We start from the raw sequence: 20,538 nt of genomic DNA, 5'->3' as shown, positions 1-20,538 counted from the left end.
TTCAGAAATGCTGGACTCACAAAGAGAACTGGAGCACGATAATTGGATGCAGAAAGAGAAGACTGAGAGAAAGGACTCTCCGAAAACGACTGACCACAAGTTGAATAATGTAGCTACTTGAACTGAAGTGAGGGACCTTCGCCTTACGTGGTGTTGTTCAACAAACTTTTGTGATTGTTTGCGTACAGTTATGAGTAAAAATGTAATGGCATGGTATCTTTCACACCAACAGTACGACATTCATTTGGTGACACCAAACTCTGCTAATGTCAACAACTAACCAGCAAGCCAGGTTGCTTCAAAGAGCTTGAGGTTTCATCCGACTATTTATTGTTGATTTTTTTTTTTGTTAAACTGACATTTTAATTACTTGATGTTAGGGATGGGCGATAACTTATCGTACACAATATACCGCCAAACACAATCTCCACGATGACAATTCTGTATCTCACGATAAATTCAATAAACACACAACTCACTCGCTGCATTGGACTTGCACACGTGTACATGACAAAACCGCAACGCCGTGCCACGCTCCCCAGTTGAAGAGAGTGTGGTAGACTTTGGTTCACGATCATAGTTTTAAACGTCTTTTTAATACAGGGAACCTTTGATAATTACATTGGTCGACTCAAAGTCTCTGGATCCGTGTTTATTTTATTAGCTCGAGTGGTCCCCATAGGTTCTCTGACGCGGTTGCCTGCCTTGGTTCACATCAACACATGCAGGTTTCACGCTGCGCTGGCGCCTCGGTGAAACACTGTGGTGAAAATAGTTGGATATTGGACGGACCTCCGCTCCGGTACTGGCGGCGTCGTCCACTTCCACATTTTTCCGAATATTTCTTCAATAGCATCTAGGAAATGTGTCCAGATGGGTCCATAGTTTAAAGTCAACTGTTAAGAGACATGAGATACAGCAGACAGATGACTAAATGAAGCTGTCAGAGCAGTCTGTCAGACACGTCTGGGTTCTACCAGAGACGTGAAACTTTGAATCTCTCATCTCTACACTTAGTTAACTATTATATTTAAACATAAAGAAATAATAATGTTGGAGGCAAACTCCACCAATAAGTTTCATCATAAAACAGTTTGAAGAGAGACTGTAGTGTCCAACACATGGAATAGAATGAAAATGTACTTATCGTGATAATTATTATCGCCAAAATTACATTTATTACGAATTCTTACGTTTTTTGTCCATATTGCCCATCCCTACTTGACGTTCATGATTTATACCCGCTGAACCACACCCACAAGTCAACCCTGGCCCACTGAACGCTTATCATCATAAGCATAGACTGCCTTCATAAACATCTCATTCATAAGAGATAACAATTGACTTCAGTGGAATTGCTATTTTGAAGCAGCACATGAGAACTCTCGGTTCTGCCTTTGTCACCACATCTGCTCCACCCATGGCAGCAGCGTGGTTTGATGAGGTCATCCATTTCAATGGTAAATGTTGCAGAACTCTACTTGAATTTATTCCCGCACATTTGGTGATCTCCATTATGCTGTTGTGTTTTTATTACTGGAGGAAAATGTGCAGTTGTTTTGTGCTTGTATTTCCTGTTCCGTTTCCCTCGTGGTGTCTCCGAGTGCTTGACCTATGAATGCCACGAACGTGGAACCAGCCATAAGGACACAAGTCTGCAACTTGGACTCAAGTCACATTTAAGTCACACCTATCTGTGACTTGAGACTTGACTTGGAATCATGACCCAAGGCTTAAGACTGCACTTAGACTTGACAAAAAAGGACTTGTTGGCATCTCTGCCTGGAACTGATCTAAGCCCTTCTGTTCCTGTGCTGTATGTGACGGTGCTGGTTCTGTTGTGCGTTTCACTCCCTATCAGTCGACTGTATCGTCTGGCATCCCCCATTCTCTTATGAAGACTTATGATGTGTAACACTGAAGTCTAAATCAGTGACAACATACCACAGTGAAGCTGGCATAAAGTTAAGATTCACTTGTGCGCTCTTTCCATCTGTGTCCACACTAATGTGTTCCTCCTTTGAAGTCTATTATTAGGCCCAAATGTTGCCAACGTTGTGCCTTACAGAGCAGTGCCTTGATCTGTTCAACACAGATGTTTTAGGGGTCAGACAAAGTTTGAGTGATGAATTTCAGTCAAGGAAAGTGGAAACAGGACAACTGCCCTTGATGCTTTTTATGTCCGAGCAGTTCAAGCCAAATGCCTCAAAATCATTCCCACTATATCACCCTCTTCAATTTCCTGCCTACTCAAGGAAAATGCCTGCAACGGTCACTAGCAGCTGTGTACACCCGCACACAGTGAGTGACCTTTTTGATGAAGAAATTGCAAAAGCTCTTCAGCCGTTTTGTTTGGATTTTATAGTCACTAACTCTGACAGTATAATAGCAATAGTCCCCAGGATTCTTGCAGTGAACTGCGGCGTGGGTTTAATATTCCTGTTTATGAGATGAGGTTCATAACTCGCAAACATGCCGTTTGTTTCCTCAAGTTGAATGATCAGATAATAATGTGTTTGTAGTGAGAAATTCTGGTATTGATTAAAATGAGGTGTTTTCAAGGTAACTGTTAAATGGACTCAGCCATCTCAGTAAAGTGAGCAGGATAATGTGATAATTTGCCCACTCAGCACATAATGATGATGATTATGCTCAGATATTCACTCGCGATGTTTTGTCCTTTGTATTTCTCTTCATAACATGTTGACATGGTGGAGAGTGAACCTTCCGCTCTCTCTCTTTAAACCATGTTTTTTACTTTGGTGCCGTTTTTCAACTTGGCTCACGACTTGAGGCTGTTTCTCATTAACAGAGGATCACACTCTCCTCTTGTTTCAGTTGGAGTCAGAGTAGAGTAATAAAACTCTTTTTTTAATGAATCAGTCGATAAACACCTTCATCACACCAAAAATAATAAAAAAAAAAAAAATTCATTCCACTTGAATTGGGTTGCAACTATTGCATCCTTTTTGTCACTGGACGACAGTGATAACCCAGGACCTGCTCCGACGCCGACACATTTTAGTGAAGCGGCTCACAACGTGGAAATAACACCTCGTCCTCTCGTATATTGGGATTCAACTTAGCTGAATTCACGAGGAACCAGTTCTGTTTGGATGTCGTCCTGCACACTTGGTCATGACTGTAGGGCATTTCTCGCACCTCATTTAGAAAGTAATTTTATTTGGACAAAATGTACTCATATCAGAGTGTTGTTTGTTCATGACTAAGCTCCCAACAACGCCTGATGTTACCCAGAAACTGTAGTGGAAAAGCCTTTGGCACCAACAGACAGCATGGGAGATTGAACATACATTAAACTTTTACTCACAACTACAGAAATATGTAAACTTCAAGTGAAAAGCCAAAGCAGCCAGTGCTCTATTGTCTATTGGGTCGAATTAACTTTCATTAAAAACAGCAGAAACTAGGTGGGAAAGCTTTTCGTTGGAAGACGATAAACATGAAGACACCACGGGTGAATGACTTCAGATTGCCTCAACTTGCATCAAGCATTTCTGATATTTACAAAATGGCTTTCATCTGTCCAAAAAGGATCCTCATAAATAAGCTTACGACCCAATGTCTGCAGCAGTGATTGGGTTTAATTATACACCCAGAAGGAATAAGTAATTTACGAGTTGAGAGTCCAAAAAAAAAGCAAAAAAAAAAAGAAGATGTCTCGTATGTCATTTCTAAAATGGCTCATAAAACTCTCCAGGCACATGTTCCCACTTTTTGTTTGCTTACTGCCCCAACATTAACACACTGACCAGGTTGTTTGGGTGGTGGGAAGGCAGACTCCTCGTGCGGGCCACTATTCAGAGCTCCCTGGTGGGGGGCCAAGGTCCATTACAATGGACAAAGATCACCCTGCCCTGAGTTTTTGTTCGTCCCTAATTGCCAGACCCTCGGCTATGTTGATTGTGACGGGAGCACATTCATTGCGAACGTCATTAGCCGAGTCATTAACACTGGGATGCCATGTTAAGGGCCGTTTGGAGACACTTATCTGTTGTTGGTTGTGGGTAAATAAAAGCTGAGATCTCTTGCTGTAAGTACAAATGGGAACAACGTACTTAGGGGCTGTGAAAAAAGAATGGAGAGGAGTAGCTGGTGCAATGGCACGAACGAAACTCTGACCATCTTTTAGTTATGTCGTGCTTGCTTCACTTTGCATTCTTTTATCTTGCTGTGTTTCAAACATCGGGTCAAAGACTGAAAACATGCTTCCTGTAGAACCATTATCAGATTTTTGTGGCGCGTTACTAGCTATTTCGGGTATTACTGCCCTGAAGGGTTATGGCTAATGTCAAACTCCTTCATAATCTGAATATTATTTATTTGCATAATTGCTACAGTCAGCACTATTGTGTCTGCTAACTGACCGCCAATTAAGTCATTAGACTGTTATAATATGGCATTAGACGGGCTGTAACGCCTGGAGCTGCAGACATTATGATATCTATGCCAGAGATCTGCTCTGTCTTACGCGGGGAATATTTAAATGTCTCGCAGTTATCTCAGGCATCTTAGTCGGCGGGGTGGGGAGGGCAGAATGAATTAGTTTCTTTAGATTATGGCAGCGTGGACTTATAAATACAGACGTGCCAATTCTTTAGCCACTTCTTTGTTTTTCTATGTCTCGGTTTTCATGAACAGTGATACAGATGTCACCAGAGTGAGGTCAGCGCTGGTGGACTATTCTAGAGGTGAGGAGTTGCTTTCGGCATATTTTTTAATGTAATATGTTTTTTTAAGAAAAACATTCATAAAGAGCTTGTTTTTTAATATTATTGAATCTGTAGTATATTTCATTTCATTAAAAGAAAAAACGGGCCAGGTAGTGCCCATAAGTGCGAGTACTGACTACAATAAAAATGAAAAAACGAAAGAAAACTGCACAGGAAGCTAGTGGACAACCTGCAGCATCACTCAAACCATTTCATGTCCAGTGAGTGGGAATTAAAAAACGTGAGAAATGTTCCCTCACTAGCCAGAAAAGTGATCATTAATGTTAATTATATTTAATGAGATCATGGGGTCGTCTGCGGGGTGCACTTCTGCAAATTGCTCTCAGCATGAGGTCTGGAGTGGGATAGGGTAGGGGCCTGTGGAGGTCAGGAGAGGGGGACGGGTGTTTGGACAGCATCGGGGGGGACTGGGCTTTTTTACCTGTCACTCAGCGAGCAGTGGAACGTGACTGCTTTTGTTTGTCTGGTGGAGATAAACAGTCAGAGGTGGTGCTCATCTTCATTCTATTGTTTGGAATTGTTGTCAGTCCATCACGTCTGACCTTTCCTCCCCGGCCCTCAACTCCCCTCTTTCCTTGAGGTCCTGCCCGGTGATTGGTCATTTAGCCGCTACTTTCTGGCCATGGGGGGTGACCGTCGCAATTTACCTAATCTACTAACCACTAATTGTTCCCTCCTACCCTGTTGCATGGACAAACAGCCCAGTGGGAGGGAGGGGGAGTACAGATGAGCCCCTGTGACCTATAAAAGTCAAACTCTAAGTGGAGCACTGTCACTGCTCTCCTCCTGGCATCTTTTGCTCACGTCGCCTTTAACCCTTCCTATACGGGTTTGTCAGAGGGACAGTCCTCCTGGATTTTTTGGGTTTATTGCATCGAGATGTTGTGGAATCTGAGGATGGTCCAACTCTTTCTCTACTTCTGCTGGGCTGAAGCTCATATTTGGGCCTGGATGCTCAACATGCCCCACAGTCCCCCCAAAGAAGGAGGAATTGCACGGAGAGAAAGTTCTCACGCAGCCAGAGTAGCAACGGTAAGTTTCAACTGACTGTGTATGAATTGAATTGGATCTTAATCTTTCAACCAATGCTTTTGCACCATAATATTGATTTCCTTTGAAGTCACTTGCCATTTATGGTGCTTAAATTGTCTGATGAGGGTATGGAGAAGGAGAGGGCTGGAATTGATGTTGCCATTTTCTTTACACTCAGGCTGTTTGTGACCACGACAGAGCCTGTGGTCGAGGTTTCTCTTGTGATCGCCACTTTGGTCTGTGTGTTCCTCTCCGTGGGGAGGGTCAGTACTGTCGGAGGGATGCCCAGTGCGTCCGTGGACTCAGTTGCATGTTTGGAAAATGCCATCGCAGCATCCCAAACGGAGAAGAGGGTGAGAATTCTTCATCTAGTCATAAGGGTGGAATTTAAAAAAAAAGTAGACAACAGTATCAGTATTTTGTTTCTATCTTCAGGTGCCAGATGCAAATTTGACAGAGACTGTGGTGCATCCATGTGCTGCGCTCGACATCATGGCGAGCAGGTGTGCAAAAGACGACTGCTGCGCGGTGAAAGCTGCTTTGTTCCTGATGGTGGCCTGGCGTTCAGTATAAACCAAATCTGCCCGTGTGATGACGGATTACTGTGCCGGGAAAACAGCACGCCACAGTGGAGAGAGTAAGTAAAGCATCCATATTAGCTAAATTTATTGGAAGTTATTCCAATATTTGGTAATACAGACAATTGCTATATTGAAACTGAAACTGAATGGCTAATTTGTACTTTATTTTCCTCAGGAAGGAATTTGTTTACCAAGCTGACAGAAAGGGCTGGACGTGCCAAGTGCCGAAATCCTAACACAACAGAGACCTTCATCTATTCTTATTTATTGAACTTGTGTATTTGTAAATAAAGATTAGTATTGTCTATAGCTTTGTAGCCATATAGACATGCTATATATATTTTTTTGTATATATTGACAATAGCACTACAGTAGTTGTTGAAGCAGTTGATCCTGGTCTGGAACTTCCACAGCATTGCAGGACTTTTTTTTATATACTCAACTTCTTTTTTACTATAAAAATTTTATTCCTCTAGTTTAATAAAAAGAAAATGCTTTACAGCTCTGGTTCGTCTATTAATTTTATACTTAGCGTTTGCTCTAAGAACATCTCATTCAAAATGTTAACATTCTGGTTAAACAGAGATTTTGTCAGTCGTGATATTGAGTTACCCACATAAAAAGTTCCTTTCACATTAAAACAAGGGACGAAAAAGACATCAATGTTACCATATGAGAGGGTCTTGGGTGCTTCTCCATAAACCATCAGCCAAATGTTTTTTCCTTACATTTGTCTCAAGAAATGCAGAAACGTTATTTTTTGTGTCTATTTAACAAGGAATTTAAACCCATTATGTACATTGTCCACACTGGCAATGTTCAATGGATGTGAGAGTAGAGAGCCGGAAAAGAAAACCTGCAGTATATAGTTAGGGAAGCTATTCATTTTGTAGGTGTAGTGTGATATATAAATACAGAGTAGAGGAATTCTCTATAAAATTAAGTGTTTTTTTGGCAGATCATGTGTCACAAGACACATAATAAACACTGTCTTTTGTGCACGTCTGCAGGAAAGCCAAACGGCATTATATAACATGGAGTCCTGTTAGCATGACAGTCGCTGTAATGCTAGCTGTCCCTTGACCGATCTTAAGATCGCTATCTTCCTGGGACAACACTAGACTAATTCCCCAGCAGCTCCATTTAGACGCTAATGAAGCGCTGTTTCTCCCTTCAGTTGGATGCTGGCCTGGATTGTTCTGCTGAGGTCACTGCTTGTGATTCTTAAAAAAAATTGCAGCGCGTGGTCTTGATTTCTAAAAGAAATGAATGTAGTAATAATAATGTAATAGTGATGGTTGTCTGCTGACTGATATATGAATTAGTTTACATACAGTTTTGAGCAAAAGCCAAAGGAGACTGGTGGACAAACGTGATATCCAGTAGCTCAAGACCTCATGAAACCTTATATTTCTGAATGAGGTGGAACGCTTCCACAAGCACTGGTGCGGACAAGACCCTGCCTTATCTGTGCTAGACTTCCATTCGACGCCATGTATATGTTTCTCTTTGCTTAAGATTCCCTTCTGTTACTGACGTTTGTTGTCCATCTTAGACTCCATTAAAAAAATCATCTGATAAATGAAGCAGTTTAAAATAAAAACCCATCACACAAGTTTAAATAAGTGTAGAACTAGATGATTCATCACCCAAGTAAACATAAGGAATAATTTTCACGGCAAAAAAACATTTGATTTGTTGTGTGAACTCATGCTGTTTTAAAATAAACCTGAAATGCTCATATTCTTTGATGTACATTATTCTCAATCTGAAGATGATGCGGTTCTCTGCTGGAGCTGAGACTTTTAAGAATATGTCCAATAAAATGATGTTTGAATGATTGGCACGGATGTAAAGTCCATTGCTGGGCTCGAACTAACCACCTCGACCTAAATTTCCATTTGTAGAAAAGAGTCTTGAGCATGAATCCCACCAGACTCTGGTCATTTGAAAGTCAATGTGTGTCCAGCAAAGAGAGCTTTTGTGAGGTGCTTGACAATAGAGCCCCTAAAGAAATGGAGCCAGGAGAAAGAGGCAAAGTTTTCACCTGCGACATTATAAAATACCTCTTCATTTCGGTGAGCTGAATCTGACTGAGCTGCTGAAGAGTCATGAGGGTTCTCTGACACCCCTCTTCTCCTCACAGGTAAGTGTTGATTCAAAATGGAATCCTGGGATGCGCTGACTTTGTTGATGTTTAATCTCTCTTCAGTCTGCTGTCATGGCTTTTTCTGCCGCAGCGCTCTTGATGTTGCTGCACGTTGCTTGGACCTGCACTCCTCAGAAAGCAGGTACCAGCTCTGTAGTTTAAGCAGCATGATGGACTATTTTATTTTTATTTCATTTGTCATTACATTTCTTGTCTATTTTTTTCTCAGACTATGTCTTGGTGTCCTGCTTTCCTAACGTCATCATCGCCCATGTCCCAGAGTGTCCTTACGGCTGGGAGATCGACCAGCTGTCTTTGGGTGGAGTGTGTTATACCGGAGTGCACAGCACAGGTTACTACCGCTTCATCATCTCTGACCTCACGCCGAAAAATCACTCTTATTGTGGCACTCAAGCAGAGGTGAGATGGCGGAAAAGAAGATGGCAAAAACCAAAAATGTCTTACGTTTACATTTGAAAATGATAGGGTTAGCTCTCGAATACTATTTCTGAGTAAATATGTTGACACCAAGGCCGTACATTTTCAAGTGTTCATGGGGTTCCCACAGTACGTACCCGGGAAAGACCCGAGGTACATCTTCATCAACTCCATCGTATCCAATGACACGCTGCTCACAGTTCGCAATCAGCCCATCAACTTCACCTTCAGCTGCACGTACCGAGCTGCTTATCTGGTCAACAACGCCGTCTTCAGCCAAAGGTAAGAATCAGCGATCCGTGGATGCGGCATGGACAAGTGACATTTGCTCATGCTAACACAATGACTCGCAGCGTTTTCATCAAACCCTCTGCTTCTTCCAGAGTGGCCACAGTTTATGTGAACAATGGAAGTTTAGGCACTTTTAGGTCACAGCTGTCTATGAGTGTGTTCACGGTGAGTCGGTGCTCCTGCTTGAACTCACTGGGAAAGCCTTCAGTTTTTAGCTCTTTTGGTGCATGCTTTGGTTTCGACAGTTGGCCCCACTAATAGTTCATTCATTGATATTTCTCTAGAATTCCAAGTTCCTCTACGCCAAAGATGCCCCGTTTGTAATCGATTCCTCGGAGATTGGTTCTGAAGTCTTCATCGGCATTGAGGCTAAAGGCTTAAGCAACAGGTGCGGTAGCTTAGATTGGCTCAGAATTTATTCACGTAGGTGGAGCACTTTTTCCATGCATTTAGATTTCACAATTTTGGTCTTACCCAAGGAAAAAAAACCCAAAAACTTTGGTACTTTCAGATTCAAGGTGGTCATCAACAACTGCTGGGCCACTCCCTCACCTCATTCAACGGACAGGAAGAGGTGGAGCCTCATCATTAACAGGCCAGTACTTCATTGGAAGGGTTGGAGGAGTGATTTATTTTGTTTGCTATTACCAGCTTCAAGACTTAACATAGTGGCACTCTCTTATAGGCTGTGTATATTTAGACACTCACTTGCATTAGACAAGAAGCTTTTTTTTATTTGAATGTTCACAACTATTTTTGTATGGAGACCCTTTGATTGAAATAGCTTTTTTGTCAGGATTTCCCCAACATTTTGGCTAAGATAGTTTTGAGATAAGAGATGAGAATTAAATACCATCTTTACAGGCAACTAGATCCTGAATCAAGATAAGTAAATAATAATAAGTAAATAAAACAAAAATCTTCTCCCGATAACTAATAAAACTAGATAATATCCTGCAATATCCTGATATTCTACGTATTGAGGTCAGTGTTTCTGTCCTCTCAGTTGTTCGTCAGACAACTCTGTGATTATATTCGAGAACGCAAAAGACAGTCGCTCCACTTTCAAGTTCAACTCTTTTCGCTTCCAACGCCTGGAGAAGGCTTCCACTGTTTGGCTCCACTGTGAGGTCCAGGTCTGTGACGGAGAGAGACTTGTGTGTCAGCCGGTGAATACAGCCTTTCTTTAACTGTTATGTGCAATTTGTTTGCTGTAGAATTGTCCTTATTGAGTTCTGGCTTTCTTCCCTTAAGAATCCATGTTCTATGAGGCGCCGTCCGATGGAATTAGAGCCAAGCGGTGGAGTCTTGACAGCAGAGTTTCATCTTAAAGGTAGAGAAGTCATGTTATTCGAACCTGTGCATTGTTGATAAATGTTTTTAGTATTTATTTATTTTTTTTCCTGAAATAGGGAATGGTTTCATCAGTAATGGACAAATAACAGGTAATTAAAAGTCATAAATCTAAAGGATATTTATTTAAAGAGGTAAGTATAATTCTAACTCTGACCAAGAAAAAGATATATATATATAAACATACATAAGTTCATCTTTGGTTTTTATGCTCCGCATTTTATTTGATGTCATTACAATTCATTTAAAGTGCTTAATAAAGGCTTTTTTAGCATTTAGTATTAGCATTTAATGTCAGCAGTTCAACGTGAACTACTGAGCTGCAGTGTAAATATATTCAACATTGTCATGATACTTCTGTATTCATACCATTTTATTTTTTGTTTTGTTTTTCATGGCAAGGTGCCTCGCTTTTCCTTCTACTGGTGACCACGATTGTCTGCTTGTGTTGTGATTCAGTGAATCTAGCATGAGTTTTACCGAAGGCAATTGCACTTACGGATGACACAAATAGTGGGTGACGCAGTTTGGCTTTTTTCTTGAATGTTTCTCATCAAAAATAAAGATGGATTTTAAAATTTGCCTCTTACTCTGAATATATATTAACTTCTAACATACAGTTCAGTTTGTTTCAGTTTGATTAAGAAAAGAAATGTGCTTGAACCGGATGACATTGATTTTGGCGCTGCAGGTAGTTGACAAAAGGAAGAATTGAAAAAAAAAATCGATGCTTTATTCATGTATGGTAAGTCCCATGCAGTGCGTACAACAGTGGATGCCCCCTATGCATCTGAACTGAGACAGCAGGCCTGATGTGATGCATTCTGGGATAAGAGGGAACACATTTCGACGTATCAAATATACAGACTTTGTTTTTGCTCATGCCGTTTGACCACAGCAGATTGAGACCGTCCAAGGGAAGGAGATGCTGAATAGAAGAGATCACATGATCAGACCTGCTGTGATTCAGTTCTGCCACATGTTGTTGCGTTACTGATCGATTGAAATATCATCATGTTCCTTCTGACTACTGCGTAAGAAACAATTAAATGATGCTGAAGCTTACACTTTCAATTGACATTTAAATTGAAGGTACCATATATTTTCACGGCACAACATTGAAGTAACACATTTTAAGTCACAGGCTACAAATGAACATCAATGTGTATTTAATAACTTGGTATTATATTAATTTTATAATAAAAATCAAAAGTTCTGTCAAGTGCGGAGTCATCTTCAAATGTGGACTTGGGCCATGGTTTCATCTCTGATGTGTGCTTTGGTGAGTATTTTTTGAGTTTTTCTGTCCACAGCTCTGGTTACCTCTGTTTTCTTCAAATAAAGATGACACAAGCCCAGGAGGTATTAGTAATACATTCAAAACAATCTCCTTGTTAATCTTACATTACCTCCAATGAGGTGTGGTCAGCTCGCGTAAAGCTCTGAGCGCCTGCCAGAGGGTTAAATCCATGTTTTCCTAGCAGCCAGTATGTCTTGTGACATCCTTTCCCCTGCAGGAGACACAATCCCAGTGAGAAAGAAGCTTTTACAGCAACGATCTTGTCAGTAATGTCACCTTCATCTCCACTTCTCCTCGTTCCTGCAGCTCAAAACAGCCAGCCTTTTTGAGGAGGTCAGCAGTGGACTCAGATGTGTGGATCTTCAGCGCTGTGAAAAAGATCACTCACGACTTAGAAATGTACGGATGTAGAGAAACACTGGCACAATGAAAGCAAGTGGAGAACGTAAACTCAGCAAAACTATCTGGTCACAAAACACCTACGTAAGCTGTTGCTCTCCATACGGGATGCCATGTTCACTGTGTCCCCAAACAGACAGTAGCGCGGCATTGTGCTACCAACCACACCAGCAACCACTGGACCTAGAGAAAGCGGAATTTTTCCTCTACAATTATGGCCAAATTTGGTGAGAATGCAGTTGCTCCTCACCTGAGTGAATCCCGATGCGTATGGCCAGACTCTCAGCCGGCATGTGACGTATTTTAAACATCTTTATGGCGAAGAGGAAGTGCAAAGCCATGGTTGAAATCTCCCACGCATGCTTGTCACCGTTGCTGATGGGTAACCCACTGGCCACCATGTACGCATCACCGATGGTCTCCACCTATTAAGAGTTTCTTAGTATAATGACACACAACTTTAAGAAAATCTATTTTTTTGTCTTCATACTTTGTAGACATCATACAGCTTGATGATGTCATCGAAGAGGCTGTAGAGGTCATTGAGGAACGTGACCACTTCCATGGCAGAGCTGACCGCACACATGGAGGTGAAGCCGACAATGTCCGAGAAGAAGATGGTGACCGTGTCGTAGCTGCGGGGCTCCACAGACTTCCCAGCCATGAGCTGATCCGCGATGTACCTGCAATCGATAGAATAGTGTTTACATGGTCATATGACATGGGCAGAGATGGAATTTTTAAAAAGTAAAATCCACATTCATTTGAAGCTGACTGCAAAACACATAGATCACTGAATAGTGGGGCGAAATTTCCAGCTCTCACCGAGGCAACATGCTGGAGAGAAGTTTGTCTGCCCGGTTCTTCTCCACTGCCAGCTGATTGGTCCTTTCAGTCACCACCTCCTCCAGATGATTTGCATATTTCTCCAGTTTTTCCACCATATTGTCCAGTATATTGGCATGACTGTTGAGCAGAAGAGCACATGATCCTATTAGGTTGCAATGTGTTGCACAGATGGACCTAACCAAAGTTTACTGTGCCACAGTCATTCACATTCCCACTTGCACTTGACTTATCACGGTTTATGTAAAGAAAAGCACTGAGCTTTTTCCATATATATATATATATATATATATATATATATATATATATATATATATATATATATATATATATATATATATATATATATATATATATATATATATATAAAATTATCAATAAAAGAAGTTTTGAAATTATCATTCATGGAAAATAGTTTTTCAATAACCAATAGATTTACATAATGAAGAAACGATTCATTGTTCTGACTTGTCAGGACTGGCATCTTTCAGTTGTCTCCGTATTGACCCAAATGGCGGGCGGTGGTCTGGATTTTCATTCCAGCAGGCTTTCAACAAGGCATTGATTTTTTCGTCACACAGCTGATCAGACAGCGTTGGTCGCAGCGGTTCTCCTTGAAAAGGTGTTCGCAACTGCATGATAATCTCTGGGGCAAGAATAAAACATTGTGTGAGACACTTCTCCCGCACACAACATGATTATTATAATCTATTTAGTTTCATTCCAACCTTTTGGTTCCAGATTTATTTCGTGGTACGGGCCAGCCCTGGAGTTGTACATGAGTTCCCACATGATGATGGCAAAGCTGTAGATGTCACCTTTAGGTGTTCCATGGAGACCTACTTGCCGTAGAAGTTCTGGAGCTGTCCAAAACATCCCTGCAATGGCAGCCAGCAAAACGTTGTGCTTTTGGGGATTCATACATTCATATCCACCCACTGACCTTCGTAACTTGGATTATCTTGCTGCATCACGTTTTTATGGCCTTGTTTAAACTCACAGAATCCATAGCCGGCCAGTTTGATCTGCAGCCGACTGTCCACCATGCATGTGCTAGGCTTCAAGTTGCCGTGAAATTTGAGGCTACTCCTGTGTATGAACTCCATTCCCTGCAACAGTTTTCAAGACTTTGTATTACACCCACCATGATAACTTATCTAATAAATATTAGGAAACAGAAAGTACACATACGTTGACAATGTCGTAAGCAAAGGAGAGCTTAAACATGAAGTCCAGATCAACATCTGCTTCCTTTAAGAGATCCTGCAGGACAATAAAGCAAACTTTATTATTACTGTTGGCACAGAAATGAGAACTTAAATTTTAATTTATTTTTTTATTCCTTCTGCACATTTTATGCTCAAGAACTGGAAATGCTTATGGAAAGTTGCAGATCGATTGGGCCAAGTGAGCACTAATGATGCAATCGTCACATTTCCAAGTCATAAATTATCTGCTGTTGAAAAGTTGCAGCACTCAACATTGATGGGTATAATGTGAACGTTTGAGGAGACACTATAGACTGAGCAAGGAATTTTATCTTGCCATGTTTTGATGGAACATAAATTATCGTGCGACTTCGGTGATGTTGAGGTTATGCTTTGTGTGGGTTGCTTTTATCCAGACCTTTCCTATAAGACAACAAACCGTAGAGCACTGACCTTTAAGCTTCCTTTCCGGCAGTACTGGACCACCAAACAGACATTTGGTGGCTCAGCACACACACCAAAGAACTGTACCAGATTTTCATGTTTCATCTCTTTCATCTATCCATGAAAGACATTGAAGAGAGTTTACATTTCATTACGTGTACGGCTTCAGTTGAATAGTGACTACTTAATAATGCTAGTTTTGTTTTCAAAGACAATTCAAAATCTAACAAACTTTACCGCATTAAATTCAGCTATAATCGAGGGTGTCTTTAAATTATTGGCTGGATGATCCTTGAGGTACTTGATGGCCACTTGATTTCCCTGTATGGAATGCAAGACATGCAGAAATGTCACCATAAATCCCCTTTCATTTAAATAAATATACATTGTTGCACAATTTATAAATATTCTTTCCTTAAAAATGTGTTGAGTATGTTGGGCTCAAACACCATTTGGCAGTTGACCATGATAAAAATGAGTAGCAGTGGAGCAGAGCTGTTGAAAGTAGTACCTGGTAGAGACCTATTGTAGTGTAGATCTTTTCTCTGCCTTTCTGGTCCTTCTGGCAGTAGCTGTTGTTTGAGAAGTTGGACTGCGATCCGCCGCTGCCACTCTGACTGAGTGTGGTGCTGAGAGACAGACCCTGATTTAACTGAAGGGAAAACAGAAGAGTTCAACAATGATTCTTTGATGATTGAATCGGTGCAGTTCTCCTACTGAGGGCTCTCTGATGATGGTGATGTCGTTGTAGTTGATCAACCACCAGCAAGAATCGTCCAGTCTTGTCTGGAGATTGAACTTCTGCAGGAAAAGGATTCCGATCCCAAAGACAGCGATAATGCCGAGCGCGGGGAAGGTGACCAGCAGAGCCAGCAGGGTGATGTCTGCCAACACAGAGGTTCATCCATCGTCTGTATTCCCCACTGTCTTACCAAAATATTCTGTGTAAAAAAATGTTTTATGACATTACCATTTGACAGCCATTCGCACAGCTCGTTGTTGAAACCACATTCTGGCTTGTCAGATGGAGTTCGTCCTTTTGGCCAGAACACAGATGCAAACATCGATGTGGGACTGGAAACATGGAACATTTTTATTGAATCCAAAACCTCAAAGATTTTATCATGAAAAGGAAGCAAACTCACAGAACATCTTTGCTATGACTGTCGAAGTGGAGGATGGGAACAAATTTGGTGTTGCCTCCCACATGCTGAAGGTCATAAATAGAGTAGTCGAGGTTTCTTTCACCTTCCTCGTCAAAGTGGACCAAACCTGAAGCTCCTGGAACGGTGGGTCATTCATAAGTGCTTCTTATGTCATTGTCTAAGAAGTTGCATTAAATGACGAGCTACCGTAAAATCTGATGTCCTTTTTGTTTTTCAGCCTCTGGAGAAGTTGGTGTCCGTCGGAAGGGTCTTTCCCGTCTTTTATCACCTCTTTCAACCCCATCGCGTACAGAAGCACGGCGTCGTGCAGGTAAGCAGAATATGGGCTCACCTTGTGCACATGAGTGAACAGGTGGTTAAATGGCATCCACGGCTGTCGCTTATCAAAAAGCCATACCTCTCTCTCCGAGGTGAGAGTGCTTTGGAAAGGGTGTCCTTTCAATCGATTGTAAACTTGTTCAAAGAAGTCGTAGTACTCGTATCCCTCGTAGCTTCTCTGCCCGATAATGAAGGTCATGTCAAAGGCTCTTATGGCCGCGTTGTTGATCTGACTGTTCAGAGCATATTTCCACAAGTTGTCCTGCACACACCCCCATGACAGGACAGTCAGACCACATCCTTGACTGTCCTCAAAGGCAGAGCCCCATTCGCACATAATAAAAACCAAGAGAATTAAATGCTTCATGAAAGTGTTTTACATTTCCCACAAAATGAGAAATCATTCTGTTTGACATTTGGTGAATGCCTGAGAATGATCAGGTTTGTGTTCGTGCTTTTTAGGCTCACTCACCACTCTGAAACTGACCTCGAAATGTTGCACCAGGAAAAAGACGTAGTCACCGTTCATTAAACCCTGGCGCTCGGCCTCCATTAGCAAAGACAGTGAGTCGTCTTTGTTGGTCAGCACCACGATCACTGTGGGGTCAAGGCAAACACGTGGGTGCCGTCATACCGACAGCTGGGCAGTCCTGCCTTACCTCTGGCAACGGTTGAAATGTATTTTACGTTACGATAGAGAAGTTGAGGGTCACTTGTGTCGAACTTGACTGCTGCCATCAGTTTGAATTTGTCTCTCAGTGGATTCTCAATGGTCTTCCACAAGGAGTCCACTTTGTCCCACGTGTTTGAGTCCAGCCCACCACCTATCATTGCAATGTGGCTCCACCCAAAGAATTCCAACGTCTTCACGAGGACCTCTGAGCTCCTTTTGAGAGGGGGTACAATCTTTATATAAGAGTCATAGATTTCCTTGTCGTCAATTTTGGAGGACTGGCCCACAAAGCCAAACATGGGAATCTTCCAAGTGGATGCAATGAGGCCGGTGACCTGTAAAGAAGCCGATAGTTGAATGGCAACTGAGAGCACTTTTTTTGCATCTGATATATGCAAGCATTACAAATACAACACCATTAGCAGCTTCTCAGGGCCAGTGTCTGACCAACTGACTGTTCTTTATCAATCGCAAACAGAATACAAGTAACATCTGACTTACAACTGGGATCGGTTCTGACCAACCGGTTGTAAGTCAGATTGGACGCAAGTCGAACACCATTGAAAATAGGCGACGCGAGGGTTATAGGTGCTACTGTAGTGATAGATCACTGTGTGAGAGTGAGATGCTGGGATACTGTGCTGCCGTAACTGTCGTACGTGTTGCCGGGCTGCTACGTGCTGCGCTGCCAGACATTGAATAAAAAAACAAAAAAAAAGGATCTGCTTGCATGTCCTAAGTCGGATGTTACTTGTAACACTTTTGGTGGATTTCTAATGCCAATTCATGTTTCTCTTGAGTTCAATTTGAGGCCTGATAACAGCTTTGTTGTTTTGCCTGAATTTGTTTGTTTGGGGCTTTTCACACTGCACACTCTTGTCTCGAGACAAAGTGAGCTCAGCTCAAAAGTCTGACATGTCAGCAGGTTTTGGCCGCACACTAGATCCCGCTTGGAGAGCTGCACCTTGAGAGCTGCACCTTGTCACATGTTTTCACCTTTATTAGACTGGTAAACATCTTATTTTATGTTGACAGATTTGCTTAAATGAATAATGTTGGAATCTAACTGTTGCTGTGCTGTTGCAGCTGCTGTGATCGCACTGCTCATGGTACAACAGTACAACATTTTGTAACAAAACTTTGTACTGTATGTTACCACTCTATTCTATATTTTAACATCCATAAACTTTGACTTATTTGAGCCACACATCAGCATATTATACCTTAGGGGAATGCTTTCTATAGTGCACAGCACCACACCAGACTGCATAAAGCCTGGTAATTTTGTATGAAGCAACTTCTATGCTAAACTTTTAGTACTTGGATTTGTGATAGATGTAACAAAAATACATAATATGAACTGTATTATACGGAACATATATCACTACTTTACCTGATATGTGCATTGCTGATTAGATGTTAAGACCTTTTTCTTCTGGATAACCAGTCTCAAATTGATGAAGTATTTTGCTCAAAAACAATAAAAATGGACAAGTACAAAAAGCCTCACCTCTGCCTCTTCAGGACAGGCTGGTCCAAAGAGCGCAGACACGTTCTGCCTCCAGACTTGATGAATGAACCCGGCCAGTGAAGCTTTGGGATTGCAGTCTGTTTCTGTGAAAACAAAATCCAGACTGAAGTTTCCCAAGAAGGAGGGGTTGGAGTTCACCTTTTCCACGGCGATCTGCATCGCCGAGCCAAGCCGTTGAGCGCTGAACGGGAAGGACATGTTCCAGGGAGCCTGGAAGCCAATCAGGAGCTTGTGAGTATGTGATGCATTGTGGCTGTTGTCGGCCACCGCAAACAAGAGTGTAAGGAGGAGGACCACAATCCACCTGATGATGGAGGACCACACCATGCTCCACATCATTGCACTACTGGCAGGAGCTTTGCAGTGGTGATCTTAAATAGCAAACCCCCTGGGTGATGACGGTTTGGAAGGCAGTCACTTGCATATTCAAATGTAAACAAAATGGGTTGGAACCATAACTCTGCGGCTTTGCCCATCTACTTAAAATCAATGTCTAATAATTCAATATGAAATATATAATAATAATGAATTAATTAAAAATGTTTTTTTTTTCTATTGTGAGGTAATTGTTGGGTAACTTTTCACAACTAGAGGTAGGGAATAAATGCGTTTCACAGCACAAATATACAACAACCACACACGCAAACACAGCAACGGACGGAGGTTATTATTGCTGATACAGGCCTGAAATCTCATCATCCCTCTTGCTAAGAATGTTGTACATGGAGAGTGACGGCACATTAGCATTGTTGCTCAGAGGACAGTTCTGGGCAGTGCTGTATTCTAAGACAGTTTATTATCACTCACAAACACAACTTGTTTGTAAATTGTAATCCCTATGCAAGTAACATCCGACTTACGACCTGCTCAACTTACATCCACCCGTACTTATGACCACGGCCAGCAGATGCTTATTATTATTATTTTATTTTTTATTCAATGTCTGGCACCACAGCATGTAGCATCCCAGCAACGCGTTCGACAGTTAAGTCAGATGTGTAGTGCGCAATGTAGAGATCCTGCTACAGCTTTATTGTTTCTCATTTGTTTATATGTAAGCACCCTGTTGTTGTTTTTGCCAGACCTGATATGTCGTATGAAACATGGAATCTCTGTGCATGACGGTTCAAACTTCACAGGAGTATCAGCTATAAACAGCCAACTTTCACCTGTTCTAGCATTTTCATGCGTGGATGTATTTGTGTGTCAGGCAGACACAGCACTATCTTCATGCGACTGTAACTCGCTTGTACCTGGACAACTGGCAAATGAGTTCATCATCAGGGCAGAGTGTGATGAAAGCTTACATATGTACACCTGACTCACAGCGCGACTAAAGCTGAGTGCTAGTTGATGGTCACTGGATAATGTTGGTGCCAATTTGTCAGAACTTTGCCTCAAACGCTTCTTAACTATCATTTGTGCAGATCTGAAGGTGTGATTATGATATCAATGATTGATCAGGTGATTCCAAAGGTACTGCCTGCTGAACTCTACTTATCACTCAAGGAGTTATAAAAAGGTTGAAGTTCATATCAGCCTTACCAAAAGGTTGCATTCTGTACAAGAGAGTATTTTAAATTGAAATCACGTCAGTCAGTGATGGAGGAAAGGATCTGCTGCAGCTCTCCTGGGAGGGTTTTTCGCTTGCACCAGACACACCTGTGTGCGCTAGGTGATAATGGCCACCGGTGGGCAGAAAGCTCAAAAATGCTGTTGCAGCTTGGGCTTGGTTTCCCTGGGGTTCCCTTGCCTGCCCGTCTAATCCCACCAGGTGAGGCCCATTGGAAGAGTCAAGCTCTGCTTTGCTTTCAATTCAGGTTGTGGAGCAATATCACACCTGAAGCCCAAAGGAAATTGCTTCATGCATGTAGTGTGTAGCAGATAATCTTATCTTGCGATTGATAACAGCTTGAAGTGTTGATATTTTTTCATATTTATTGTTCTAACATTTTTGGAAGCTTTCTTTTGCTATGTTGTTGAATTTCATCATCTTTTCCTGGTTTAACATGTTGAATGTGCCAGACAGAGTCAGCGCAACCTATAATAGTCATC

General features: G+C 41.7%; 3 protein-coding genes across 3 annotated transcripts; 2 read left to right on the top strand and 1 right to left on the bottom strand.

Moving 5' to 3' along the window:
• Window positions 1-5,602: 5,602 nt before the first annotated feature.
• LOC128752902 (dickkopf-related protein 3-like) lies at window positions 5,603-7,060 on the top strand. The gene is made up of 4 exons (XM_053854664.1): window positions 5,603-5,786; window positions 5,965-6,139; window positions 6,222-6,423; window positions 6,543-7,060. Exons 1-4 carry the CDS (start codon window positions 5,634-5,636, stop codon window positions 6,601-6,603), a joined length of 591 nt encoding a protein of 196 aa, XP_053710639.1. The 5' UTR covers window positions 5,603-5,633; the 3' UTR covers window positions 6,604-7,060.
• Window positions 7,061-8,615: 1,555 nt separating this feature from the next.
• Window positions 8,616-11,124, top strand: tectb (tectorin beta). Its single transcript, XM_053853367.1, has 10 exons — window positions 8,616-8,658; window positions 8,746-8,936; window positions 9,085-9,236; window positions 9,338-9,410; window positions 9,530-9,633; window positions 9,757-9,840; window positions 10,252-10,414; window positions 10,500-10,578; window positions 10,658-10,690; window positions 11,001-11,124. The coding sequence occupies exons 1-10, from the start codon at window positions 8,616-8,618 to the stop codon at window positions 11,069-11,071; spliced, it is 993 nt and encodes a 330-aa protein (XP_053709342.1). The 3' UTR covers window positions 11,072-11,124.
• A 710-nt stretch (window positions 11,125-11,834) lies between these two features.
• Window positions 11,835-18,819, bottom strand: gucy2g (guanylate cyclase 2g). Its single transcript, XM_053863615.1, has 22 exons — window positions 18,463-18,819; window positions 16,939-17,287; window positions 16,767-16,876; window positions 16,359-16,541; window positions 16,148-16,292; window positions 15,941-16,076; window positions 15,766-15,869; window positions 15,513-15,679; window positions 15,307-15,447; window positions 15,033-15,116; window positions 14,805-14,909; window positions 14,335-14,406; window positions 14,087-14,252; window positions 13,872-14,021; window positions 13,612-13,789; window positions 13,123-13,263; window positions 12,788-12,980; window positions 12,548-12,722; window positions 12,382-12,480; window positions 12,175-12,266; window positions 12,008-12,109; window positions 11,835-11,930 (listed from the first exon to the last, which is right to left on the bottom strand). Exons 1-22 carry the CDS (start codon window positions 18,817-18,819, stop codon window positions 11,835-11,837), a joined length of 3,345 nt encoding a protein of 1,114 aa, XP_053719590.1.
• Between the last annotated feature and the right edge of the window lie 1,719 nt (window positions 18,820-20,538).

This window comes from Synchiropus splendidus, chromosome 1 (genome assembly GCF_027744825.2).
Source record: "Synchiropus splendidus isolate RoL2022-P1 chromosome 1, RoL_Sspl_1.0, whole genome shotgun sequence".
NCBI classification, from domain to species: Eukaryota; Metazoa; Chordata; class Actinopteri; order Syngnathiformes; family Callionymidae; genus Synchiropus; species Synchiropus splendidus.
This window is presented reverse-complemented; position numbering and strand designations above follow the sequence as displayed.